The sequence below is a fragment of the Amphibalanus amphitrite genome, unplaced genomic scaffold (assembly GCF_019059575.1).
Source record: "Amphibalanus amphitrite isolate SeventyFive unplaced genomic scaffold, NRLGWU_Aamphi_draft 000615F_arrow, whole genome shotgun sequence".
NCBI lineage: Eukaryota > Metazoa > Arthropoda > Thecostraca > Balanomorpha > Balanidae > Amphibalanus > Amphibalanus amphitrite.
The window spans coordinates 353773-367263 of NW_024882109.1; the positions used below are offsets into that span (position 1 = coordinate 353773).

A 13491-nucleotide genomic window follows, 5' to 3' on the forward strand; every position below is an offset into this window, starting at 1 on the left:
CGCTCGACCACTTAACCCTATTCCTGGCGGGGGGGGGGGCCTCAGGAGCCCCCCCCCTGAGGTTTTTTGGTTATTTCTCCCAAACGCGTTGAGCTAGGAAGCTCAAATTTTCTGACTTTTCCTATAAGGCTTCTACGCAACATGTCTGAAAATTTTGAGTTGATCTGACCTCAGGTCAGGTCACCAGAGGCGGTTTGGTGACCCTACCTCAGAAAAGTTTGCAATCACGCCAGAGCTAGAGTTTTTGACCGATCAATTTCTTCTCTTCAGGCTTTAGTTAGGGTACCAGTATGTGCAATTTGTATATCTCGGAATTTTGATATCGGTGACCTAAGGTCAGGTCAGTTTCGCGACCTCCCCATTATAAGTCAATGGGGGAAAAATCAACTCCCTGTTTTTACCACTAAAACGGGTCGGAATGGCCCCATATACCATACATGACTTCATATACGATTAACCTTCACTACCTTGAGGTCTGTTTTGCTGTTGGGCAGCTGTGAGGTCATGTGACGTCATCAAAGGTCACCAAAGGTTTTTGGCCAATAACTCCGTACAGGAACAAGATACAGACGCGTGGATGGTCTCATTGTGTTCAGCTCGTCAAGACGCATCGAATGATATACATGATGACCTCGAGGTCACGTGACCTGAGGTCAACTTTTGACCTTGACCTTTCGAGGTCAACATATATATCATTCGATGCGGATTGACGAGAGGATCACGATGATGCCCTTAGTTTGTTCCTATCTTGACTAATTCGAAAGTTATTCGAGAAAAACTCTCTCCATATCTAGCGCCGCCATTTTGACTTTTTCGACCACTGTGACGTCATCTTTGACCTGACCTGAAAATGACCTTAGTAAAAATTGTAGACCTTGTCCATGCGTATCCGATGCCGTTTACCGCTTGTCGCTATCTTGCTTCGTTCTCGAGATCTCAGGGGGGGGCCGAATCGGCCCCCCCCCCCCCGCCAGTTTCTTGTCCCGGCGGAGCCCGCCAGGAATAGGGTTAATAATATTACCAATCTAGAACATGTCTTACCCATAAGGAGGCTGGCTCCTATTTTGTTACTCAGACATGCTGCAGGGACTAGACAGGCAAGAAACATAAAACTGACTTATCTGATATTCATCTCGTATCTCACATAAGGAATCTCGCCTGAATAACCTTTGGATGGATGGGTGATTCGACAGCAGAATTTGCATATTAGAAAATGACGCGAACGGTGCAAATCCCATGCATTCTATACAGACATGGTACGACAAAAGAACCATAAAAATATGTAGCTCAAATGCCTACGAGCGAATCGCCAAGACCGATGTCTTTATCTGCGCTACTGATTTTGTTTTCGACCTAGACTTGACTGGCCTTCGAAACTTGAATCAGTTCAAGCGATGCTTCAAAAGAACCTATGCAGAAATAATTTTTGCTGGTTTGAACTGATTAAGTGTTTATTCAGACTCTGAATCAGCTTAAATTCGAATAAGTTACTTAGGTACTCTGTCTGATCTGGAAAATACCGATTGGTTTGAAAATCAAGCATTCCCCTCGGCTCTCAGTGGGAGTAAGTGATGCCTGCTTACGTCTATCCCCATTCGACAAAAATACATACATGCAAAAACTCTGTAGAGTGGCGCAATTGAAGCGTTGTTCTCAGTCGGAGAGAGTGCACATTTCCCGGAGCTGCCGAGGCGAGTCAACCAAATGGTGTTTGACAGACCGACGGCCCGCCATCACCTCAACTGACGTGTTATGCTGCGCGGTTCGTCAGACGGCGCGGGACCTAATGGCCCAGCCGTGTCAATACAGCATAGTCTGGTAACTCTCCGAAAAAACTTCTATCAGTGAAACCTGCACACGGCTGAGGCCCAAAACAGCAAAGTCAATAAGCCTTAAGCAGCGCTTGAATACTGAATATCTGTGGCAAAACCTACTGGATATTAAAACTTGTAACATTACATTTCTCATTTTTACTCATATGCGTTGCAAAGCATGCCGCTTACAAGGACAACAGTTAGCCAATAGCCAATAGGTAGTCATAGCTATGTGCAACCATAGTAATTTAATGCGGCAACTTCCGCCACGCCCACTTCATTTTCTCGCCCAGGAGCCATTGGATGTTCGAAACTCCTGTCACTGCTATAGTGAGTGAGGCAGCACACTCTTGCTCCTAGCGACTCGGAGGCCATAACGGACCAATCAGGCTCGTCTATCGCCGGCCGTCAAACACCACTTCGGTCTCTGATGGGGCCGTCGGGACCTGCCTCCCCCCCCCCCCCTGTCGGATGGTCAGGTCACGGAGCGACACTACCGTCCCAGACACGTGGCCCCCAATCTCAGACTGTTAGACTCGACCCTGGCACTATTTCAGCCCATCGCGTGCCCGAATCAGCAGCCGGGCGGCTTGTTAGCCGTCAGATCTGTCACACTTGCTGTTATTGTCAGCGCTCTAGATACGGCTATTTTTACTCGTCCGATGTAGAGGAGCGATCATTGGGGGCGTCACGATCGCCTGCGATCTTCATGGATACTCAACCGGATGGACACCAATCAGGTATAGACAGATGGCACGACGGGAATCCAATAGTCGGCCAATAGCTGTCGGATTCCCCCCCCCCTGCTCCCCCTCCCCGTCATTCTCGGTGCTTGTCTCAGGGTCAGCCAGTGACCAGACCGGTCTGCCCGGGGCGGCGGTCACTGCGGTCACTGCGGTCGGCGGTCGGTCTGTCGGTCGGGCGGTCGGTCTCCGGTCGGTCGGCGGTCTCCGGTCGGTCGGCGGTCGGTCGGCTGGTCGGCCCGGGTCGTCTGGTCTCCGGTCGGCGGTCGGCCCCGGTCGTCTGGTCGGCGGCCGGCCGATGCTGTCAGGTGTCGCGTGCTACACTCTGCTGCCGTCGGTCGTCGAGTGACGCGCCAGGCGGCCGGCGCCATCGGCCCCCGGCGCGCTCCGTTTGTGTTGGCCGTGGAGCGGCCGCCAGCCAGCCGGCTCGCCGCTCCGCCAGCCGGCCGCCGCGCCGGGCTGACCCGCCGGCCGGGAGACCGGCCCGCTGCGTGCCGCGGTCACTGCCGGCGCACCGCCGATCTCTGCTTACTCTGCACTCCACGGCCGCTGCCCGGATACGCAGACAAACATTGGGCCATGTCACATCAAATGAATAATGTAGGCCGGCAAACACGAAAATCGGATCACGCGCGCGGCCGCACCGATATCCGTATGGCGAGTTCCGCTGGAGCCGAGATGTGGAGGACAGTGCGCTGCCATGGCATATGGCGTAACCAGATTGTATGTCAGCATTAAAGAGCACACGACGTGCACAGAAAGTCACCAGGCTGCCCTGGCTGCCGCTCAGGATAGCAAATAGGCGGTGCCAATGGCCCTGACATTGACGCGACCTGCCGTGAATGAACTACGTCAGTCTGTCTAAACAGCCTGCGATAGGTTGTCAATCACAGCTAAATGTACAACATTCATCTCCTATAAACGAGGCGATAATAATTGATGTTATGTTATTTTACTTGAGTGCAGCGATCCGTTACCTTAGCTTCACCAGTCATCTCAAATAATCACAACAGCTAAAATGAAAATTTAAAACTTTTTTCACAAACCTAGCCTTCTAAAACCGCGGATCGGTTAGACCTCCTGGGCCTCGTTTGTTCGATGGCATTTTTTGCCGGTGTCCGCGGCAAACACGCCCTATTTTCGTCGGAGCGATGGAGAGGGACCCCCCCCCCCCCCCGTCGATGTCGGTTGACAGTTGGCTGGCCGGTCGGCGGACCGCTGGCGGCGTCCCGACAAACCACCATCGCTCACCCACCACCTAATTACCGTTTTTCCGTTCAAACACGCGCCCAATTGTGACACCGCGCTGGCCGCCGACCGTCGCTGGCCATCGCAGCACAGTCGCATTGTACGGTTTTTGGCCAAGGAGACACAAACAACCACTATCTTAGTAAAAACGGATCCATCAACAGATTCCGCTTTCCTTGCGGAAAAAAGGACTAGAAATGATCATTTTGAAATTCACGGCCCATTAAGTGGTTAAAAACCATTATTGCTCTGAAGAAAAAAATGTTTAAGTATCTCAAGCCGTTTTATGGTTCAAACACTTATTTTAAAAAAATCGTAAAACATCAATACAGCTTCTCTTTCATTGTAATTCGCTGGGCTTTAGCTGACCTCAGCGATCCTACTTTTACATGCGATGCATGCAGTGATATCCATACGAGAACACCAGCTCTCACATTGATGTCGCTGATCTATCCCAAAAACAAACCATCTTGATAACGTCCGTCAGGGCGGCAATTCACGGCAGCTGATGTCCGTCCAATCGCTATCGAGTGTGAGTGATGTCCGCGATAGCCCTGTGCAGTGTGCGCGGTGTGAGCCTCGGCTATCCAACCCACTGTCTAGAGAAGGCGCCGTCAAACGCTGGTGATCTGTCTCCGCGGCCTCCGTCTGCCGCCCGAACTCGGGTCGAGGGGTGTCGGTCAGAGGCGCCGGGGTTGGGTGGAGTGGGCTGGGGAGTCAGATAAGACGGGGCTGGAGTCAGAGTCGACTTATTGGGGTATACCAAGCCTTTGGTAACCATATATGGGCCAGATAGGACAAAAGGGCACCGATAGTGACCAAGCGGCCCCCGGTAGCGACCGAGTGGGCCCCGGCAGTGACGGAGGTCCCCGAGTGACCCTGTGGTGGTGGCGCGGGCCCCGTGTGGCTCCGCGGGGCGGCAGAGCTGGCCCCACGTGGCGCCGGTGGTTGTCCGTGTGGTTAGGAGGCTGCCGCACCCATGTGTTGTGGCCGGGCAGTGACGATAAGACGGCTCAGCGCTCACAGAAGCCGGGCCTTGGACTTACACGAACCAGCTCTCTGCGGCCGCAACAACCGGCCCGAGTCGCGCAGAGGCGGCAGGGATTCTGAGGCACCCGAGGGCCACAATCTCAGGGCTCCGCACTCCGCAGTCACGTGTACGAAGACGCTGTACTGCCTGTGGTTAAAGGTTCCCTTAGTCACTGGCAATAGCGACAAGTTTTGTGAGATACCATCAGTTGTTCACGATTCAAGAAAAAATAATAATTCAACCTTGAACGGTTTAGGGTAACATCAATGACAAGTGAAATTCAGGGAAGTCCTTTTCGAGACAGCTCAGATTCATAGCTAATGAAAAGTATGGCTTTCTTTCTATATGGCATTATTGGCAGTTCAAGAGTGTGCCGCATATGGAGAGCACCGACCCACATCCGACGTACAGGGCCACGAGGCTGTGCAGCGCGCGCTGTGTAGGTATGCAGCTGTTCCGGGAATCGGCCGCCCCCGACTGACCGACCGGGCAGGCTCGACGACCTGATACCCACAAATTTAGCACGCCCTTACGGGGGAATAACGGCCGTGGGACTGGCGTAAGCATCCACCCGGCCAGTTAAAAGGCCAAGATATGGCGCACATGACATTCATTCGTGTACTTGTGCTGAAAGCGGCGATTAGTACCGCTTGTAATGCGTTATTAGTTAACAAGGTATTACGTCACTTACTAGCCAAGTCAGGATTTTATTCATGTTTCAGGGCCGTTATCTCGGCATTAATGAAAAGCTTTTCAGACCACTTCTCTGGCGAGCCTCTGAAACATGTTTTATATTTTCCTTTTTCATCCACCATATTCACTAAGATTTTTGTCAGTCGGTAGCGTGTATACCCAATGCCGACCTTTTCTCCATAAACATAATTTTATTGTTCAGTGACTGACACGAGCCATCAATTTCAACGATGACATTTAATGACTGACAAAGATGGTTTTTCCGTCTTCTGGCACAGGATATCCACAACAATCTCAGTACACATCGCGGCTTTCGGTTTGCACAAATCCGGATGGGACTGGGCTCGAAATTCAACGTTAGGTCAGCAACATTACGTAAATATATTTGCTAGCTAGCCAGCAAAACAAAAAACAAAAAGATATCAGCTGAAGCAGCTAGGACAACCTCGTCTCGGTCAGTCAATCGTGTTTTGCGTTTGCTAAGTGCCGTTTGTGATATCCCACTACCACTCCTGGGTACCTCTAGCGACTACACCGTGCCAGACGCACCGGTCTTCATTTTCATGTCATCTCAGAGGGACCCGCACAGGCAGACGGAGTAACTCTGAGCATCATCACTTCATCAACTGACCAAACTGCCTCCGCTGCCGCTGCGGCCCGTCTGCGGGACGATCCGGCGCTCACGGCATGCGCTGCAGGTGCGCCCAACACCGGCATGTGTGTCTATTATAATAATCCGCCGGCCGCGGTTCGCCGAACAGCCCGTATCCTGTCGACAAGGCCGTCAGGATCCGTTCAGGGAACGGTGGCTGCTACCCCGTAAATGACCCGGGCACCATGACGCCGGAGAGGTGCCGAGGCAGCCGACCCAATGCTGTGACCAGTGGGTACCGTGTCATGACCTGTTCCATCCCTTTCAAGAATGTATATCTATAAGGTCTTGATTGCAATATCAATCCATACGTGTCATTACTAAGGAAAACCAGTTTCAACTTGGATGACATGTTTATTGATATTCAGGAGAGGCTTTGAAGACGAAAGGCATCAGAGTTCTGTTGTTTTAGAGGATATACTTATTACCTTATCCCTCGCCGGCACAGGCCATTTTGAGTCCTTCGACGGCACAAGGGGGGGGGGGTTGGTACGACCCCCCCCCCCCCTCGCGTTTGGCCCCTGATCGAGCTAGAGCTTCGCGAAAAAAAATGAGTGTGTTGCCCGTCACGAAAGGAAGCCGATGATACCCAACTTTAACCCGCGCCCGGCTGGGGGTCCTGGATTTCCACGCCCTGCTGGGGGGTGTTTGAACACCCCCCCCCCTTGTAACTCGGCTCCTGGGCCACGTAGCGATACGCGGAAGGCGGCGTTCGAAAGAGCGTAAAAAATAATGACGAAATCACTTCAATCAATTTTTTGGTCAGGTCAAAGGTCAGGTCACCAGAGGTCATTGAAGGCAAAATTTCGCCGATTTCCAGGTCGAATGTCGAAAATTTCCAAGAAGCCAACGCATAACTCGGGAACCAATAGAGCTACAGCGCCGCGGAAAAGCGCATTCGATAGCCCTATTAACGCCCTTTCTGATTAATTCTCTCAGATTTGACCTAACGTCAACGGTTTTGCCTGCAGGGGGCAAAAACTGCAAAAACAGCCGATTTTTTCGGAAACAGTTTTTCTGCAATAACTTTTGACCCAAGCCTCGTACGAGCTTACTTTTACCGGCATCGTGTTCCTCTCGTCAAGACGCATCGAATGAACTATAACTTGACCTTGAAAGGTCAACTTGAAAATTTGACCTCAGGTCAAGGTCATGACCTGACCGGAAAGAGTCATGTTGCATATCAGTCGATCCGTATCGTCGAGCTGAACACATATAAGGCGTTTTTATCGCTCTAGCATGCCTCTATCAAAAGTTATTTGCGAATAACTGTTAGATACCCTCCGTGACCCAAGATGACCTCAGGGCACAAACAAGGGTCACGGACACCATTTTCATGTTCAATGTGTCTGAGCCACTTGTAATTCGGTGTTTGGGAGTGTTTATAATGTCTTTCATCCAAAAGAGGCGCATTTCAATTTTCTCCAATTGACTTATACCTAATGGGGAGGTCGCCAAATTGACCTGACCTTAGGTCATCGATATCAAAATTCTGAGATATACATTTTGTACATGCTATTGCTCTTAGCAATCGCTGAAAGTTTCAAAGCGATCGGTCACTCGGTGTAGCTATGACAGACATTGAAACTTTTTATGAGGTGAGGTCACTTCAAGTGACTTGGTGACCTGACCTTGAACGACCTTGGTCTGAAATTTTCACATGTGTAGAATTGATGTATGATAAGGTGTACCAAAAACGGCGGCGCGGAGCGACGCCGTTTTTGAGATATTCGCGAAAAACCACAAGGGGGGTGTTCAAACACCCCCCCCCCCCCAGCAGGGCGCGGGTTAAGGTCCTAGGTCATCGGGTGACCTTCCAGGTCAGGTCAATGACCCGAAAACCGGGAAAATCGGGACCTGTTAGAAAGTCGTAAAATGTGGCTGCTATGTGGTTTTCCGGGGTGCTGATCACGAATATCGTGTTAGTTTTGATCATAGATGATGTCTCTAAGCATTTAGACCAGGTCGGGTCAGGTCAGGTCAGGTCAACCGGTAGGGGCTGTGACGGGTATTCGTAATACGTGTCAACCGCCTCGGACAGCTTCGTAACATGTTACGAAGGCACCAAAACTACTTCGTAAATGTTCAAATGGTTGCTAAATTCGAATTCAGCTCCAAAAAGTAGCCTAGAAACATGTAAAACTCGAAAAAGTGAACCGAGGTCACCCGAGGTCACCAAAGGTCAATGACCTGACCTGACCTTCAGGTGACCTTGACACCCACCCTAATGCATGGGAGCAACATCAAATCACATGTTTGAACGTTTGAAACCACGAAAAGCTTGCAAACGCGCGGCTAATGCGAGCCGACATGCGCCGAACCGCGATTTCGGCCAAACATGGTCACAGAAAAGAGGTCACAGGTCAAAGGTCATTGGGGTCAGGGTCATGAAATTTTCAGAGTAGGTGTAAAATTGATCAATGCGAAGGTACTGAAAGTTTCGTCGCGATCGGCCGCTTTTTACGCGAGTTATTCGCGAAAAACCTTAGGGGGGTTGCATCAACCCCCCCCCCCCTGTGCCAGCGAGGGTTATATAACAGTCTCCAAACAGACCTTGACTCTGAAATGGCTAACATCTGACGAATTTCCCATTATCAGTTTAGTTAGTTTGCGCGCCACCTATTTAGGTACACAATTCAAACTGTTGTAAGGAACGTCGCATGCCCTGCCAAGAACAGCATCAACAAGAAATACGATTAGTATTCAAAAGTGTTCCGAGAATTCGCATGAATGCTGTGACGCTGGTGGCTAAAAATAGACCCTTGCGAGGTTGGTCGACGCTAGAAATGATTATATCCTTGTCGTCGTTCACTAATCGCTGCTTTGTTCATAAATTTCAGATATGCCCTTAGTGCTGGGATAGATAAACGATAATAAGCAATCAAGGACGATATGAAGAAGGTAATATTTATATCACCGTGATGTTCCACGTTGGCCACAAGAGTTATACCTATCAGTTGCCTGTGCCAATCGTATATGTGGGGGTGTGGCTTATAAGTCATGTGCAACTGTTATTTACTCATCACAGTATTGCGGCCTCGATTTGGCATTCATTAAACGGTTATTTTGGTGCAGCGTTTTTGTGAGTGAAATAGGTGTCCGAAAGAAAATTTGCAATCATTTTGTTTCTTCAAGTGCTAAATGCGCTAGATCCTGTACTAAGTGAACTTTGATGAAAAATCATTTTTCTTACATTTGTCCTCTAGGCAGTACAGTGAATTAGGTATATGCGGTATACCTCAGGTGTACGTAGGGTGAATGAAAAGTTTTGAGCCTAACATAGTTGCAGGTGACGCAGATTAATGAAACTTTGGTCACATATTCTGCCACTATTGATATGGATGGACACCAAATTGTGAAGTCCTAGCACTTTTTTCCTCACTTTTTTAGCGCCTTGAATCATGCTATTTTGGGTAAGTGCTCGCGGTGTCAATAACGTCATTATTTTTTGTGAAGCGTCATCCAGTCAGTTTTTTCTTTAGGCTTAGAAAGAAATAGACACCCTAAGGATGCCAATGTTGGTTAAAAGATTAAATTTGGGATACATTGGAAGGCTCAGTAATTGATTGTTTACATTGCAACCAGTGAAAAATACCCTGATTTATTGTCTTGGTGAAACACGACCAATTTTGTCAGCATTGCCCTTCTGATCTTCCTGATTTTCTAACAAAGGTGTATCAGTGGTTCATCCTAGTAATGCCCAATTACAGTAAGACCCTTTGAAAGAAGTGCACTTGCAAGACATCTCATTTATTTTCCGAGTTACGGAACACTTTCCTCCTTGTTGTGACTCCGAAATTTAATTTTTCAGATTAGAGTAGAGACGTTGTTTCACTGATTCCACTGTTCCTCCCATGCTGGATTGAAGTGAAACACCCACAGTTTATCATCGGTAGCGAAAAGTGACTTTGAATTCTCAGAATCTGCTTCAACTAGCGCCAAATGTCATTACACATCTTTCGTCGTGCTCTGCAGCAAAAAGCCGAGAGGCCCAATGAGCAGAGACCTTTCTCATGTCATGCCCATTGTTGAGAATGTCGCCAGCTTGCTCATGGGAGATGTCCATTCTTACCTCTATCTGATGAACTCATATTCTTGGATCCAGCATCCACACCCCTAGAGCAGGGTCAACGATTTCGGATTTTGTCACATTCTACGGCGTTATTGAGATTTGTTCATTTTGGACGCTATTCCTGCCCTGCTTGAAATTAGCAGCTCAAGCCTTAACAGTGCCATATGATGGGCCACAACCAATAAGTTTAATTTCAAGTCCTTATTAATTTCAGATGAAGGCATGGCTTTGAAATCGCAATACTTTATACAAGTTCGGTTCTCGATTTTCTCCCTTTTCACCGAACGCGTAATCTTCTTCACTTTAACGGGCTCTAAAAACGAAACGAAAAGGACTAGGACTTCAAAACTTGGTGTACACACCTAAAAATAGTGGCAAAATGTGTGACCAAATTTTCATTAGCCTGCGTCACCTGTAACTGTGTTAGGCTCAAAACTTTTCATTCACCCCACGTACTGTCGAACCAGTAGTTCATTGCCGAAGCTTGTATTTGCCTAGCCTGGCACTGAGCTCAACTGCAGGCAAAGGCGACGCAGGGAACACTGAATATATGTAATTATTTTCTAGAACTTCAGCACCCAGAAAAGTATTCGGTTGGATGCCCTTTGGAACCATCTATAAGAAATAATATCACACGCAAACGGACAAAAACAGGTTGGTGCTCGGCGACGGAAAAATAGGTGTGTGCTGGAGCTGGTGTGGAATAATCGATGACCACACCGGGAGGCGGCGGTGGGGACTTTTCGACAAACAGCTCCTCTGCTGGTCCGAGACGATGGTATTGCAGGCCCCCGCACTGCATGGCGCGGCGGTGCACGCTCTTGTGATAAGAGCACACCCCAGACGGCCGTCATTCGGCCCCAGGGTGACCGTTTGAGCGACCAGTTGGTCCGTCTCATCACGCGCGGGGCCTGTCGTCCGGTGGGACGGACTCAGCTAATGCGGCGCACTAGTCGATGCGGTGGGAGAATATTTCCAAAGAAAAAAATGGAAGTGATTCTGCCAATTGCCTGCAGCGCACTGACGCATACACACACGTCTGTTCAAATTACCATACTCGTCTGTATTTTGGCGGCCGGACGTCGGGGCTTCCCTCTCCGGCCCGAGAGACCACGCTGGGACCTGTTTCCCTTCCTCGGACACGCCATGATCAGTGTGTGCAACTGACAGCCAATAGACATAGCTTACACCTTCCCGGCCTCTCTGAATGGAGACCGGAGGCGGTTCAATGAGGCACATTGCCCTGTTCGTGGCAGGCCGAGACGCAGAACCATGCGGGGCTGTGCTCCATGGATGTTTACCATGTAGAGTGGGTTACATGAACCGGGGAATAACTCCCTCATACTGGCCCTCTATGTGACGAGGCTGGGTGGTAATGACAGCCGCTGCTAGAGAGTAATGCTGCTCTTAGAAAACACTTTTTCCACCCAATTTTCGTGCGTATGTGTCGCTTTAGATAATTATCGTATTTGTGCGCGCTGGGTGCCGTTAATTCCTGGGATAGTGTGTCACTGCCGTATAGGAGCTGCCCTTTGAAGCGGTGTTTTGCCCAGTTACAGCGCTCGCTCTCCGCCGAAAATCGTAGGACGGCGTCTGCGTCTGCCTGATAGAGTAATCCTCCAGGCCTCCACTCCGACCCCTCGAGCCCTCCGAACCGTCCTCCGCCAGCTACGAACGGCAGGCAAACGCCAGTGGATGGGGTAATACTACGCTACTGAAAAAGGGGGTAATATAATGAAGGTGTTACTTACGCTACACTGACGAAGGCAACATACTTATACCACCACTCATACTTACCACGGATGACGTCTCTGCACTGCCACGAACCGGGGTGATACACCACCTCAGGCCAATACCTGCACTGCTGTTTGGGGTGATGCACTTCCACAGCCCAATACCACCACCTCTGTTCGGGCTGATGCACCGCCGCTGTCCGAGTGATACACTGCCGGTGCTGACAGCCAGCCGACGGTCCGTCCTGCCGATGGCTATATTGGCAGCTGAGGCGACGGCAGCCGGCAGCATTGGACACATTTCGGCCGGCGCCGGCTGTACACAGGTAGCCAGAGACGTTAGACGGGCGGTATCCGTCCCAGATGCCCAACAGTAGTGGTAGTGTGCCGCGACTGTGCCGGGATAGTATTGGCCTTATCAGCAGCCTAAGACAGGTTTGTGTGGGTTTAGTGGTAGTTACTCGCAATGGGCTATGGCCAGTTACCTCTATTAGAGTATCATACGTATATGGTACCGGCTTCATAGTGTCATCAGCCGATAACAACGCGAAATAGATTGTCCGTTGAGTCTTATTTCAACGGCAGTATGTTTGTCAAATAATTTACCAGTAGCAGCTTCATGACGTCATCACAGTACAGCCCTTCCAGTTCCGTCTTTTTGTGTCCTATAACCCTGCCGACTGGCTCGCTCAGATCAGCAGTGGTATTTGACCGATCTCTGGGCCACCCAGTCACTTCTCCTGCCCTCTGCTCACCAGCCCTGAGCGGTGATACCAAAGCACACATAGCGTGCGGTTATCTGGAAAGCCAACATAAGAAATGGCCACACTCGGACCTTAATCATCTCGGTCCGGAAATTCCCGGCACTCGCCACGTGGTGCCTCTGGAACGCCCGAGCAAAGGCCTCCTTATGGAAAACGCCAGGCCGATGGGGCAGATAGTCTGGAACAGAATTAGACCATCTTCATTTAAGGCTAAAGTTGAGGAGTCTCCACTGAGCGTAGTAATTTGCTGGCATGACGGCGACAGCTACGCCGGCTTAAAACGAATAATTTATTGGTGGCAGAACATCATGAGCGCCCAAAGGAGATAACGTATCCCGATCATATACGAGATTCGAGAAAAATCATCTGCAATGGAATTAGATATAGCATAGCGGTAACATAGCGGCGTTTGATTTGCTGTTAATTTAGAGGCTAGCGTCTTTTCATAAAAGGAAGTGGCTTACCAAATTGGCCCCTCATTTCTCCCATCAATCCTTCCTCGTCTCTCTCTCTCTCTCTCTCTCTCTCTCTCTCTCTCTCTCTCTCTCTCTCTCTCTCTCTCTCTCTCTCTCTCTCTCTCTCGCTCTCTCTCTCTCTCTCTCTCTCTCTCTCTCTCTCTCTCTCTCTCTCTCTCTCTCTCTCTCTCTCTCTCTCTCTCTCTCTCTCTCTCTCCGTCGCGGTTTTTCTGTAATCGCATCTTTATTTTCCAATGTTTACTTTTTCTGCCATAAATCCATACGGC

General features: G+C 49.7%; 1 protein-coding gene across 1 annotated transcript in view; it reads right to left on the minus strand.

Moving 5' to 3' along the window:
• Positions 1 to 4825: 4825 nt before the first annotated feature.
• LOC122363320 overlaps positions 4826 to 13491 on the minus strand; it is a 31619-nt gene continuing 22953 nt past the window's right edge. The window contains exon 2 of the mRNA XM_043332447.1: positions 4826 to 4911. Within this exon, the coding sequence (XP_043188382.1) occupies positions 4826 to 4911 (86 nt within the window). The remainder of the gene's footprint in view (positions 4912 to 13491) is intronic.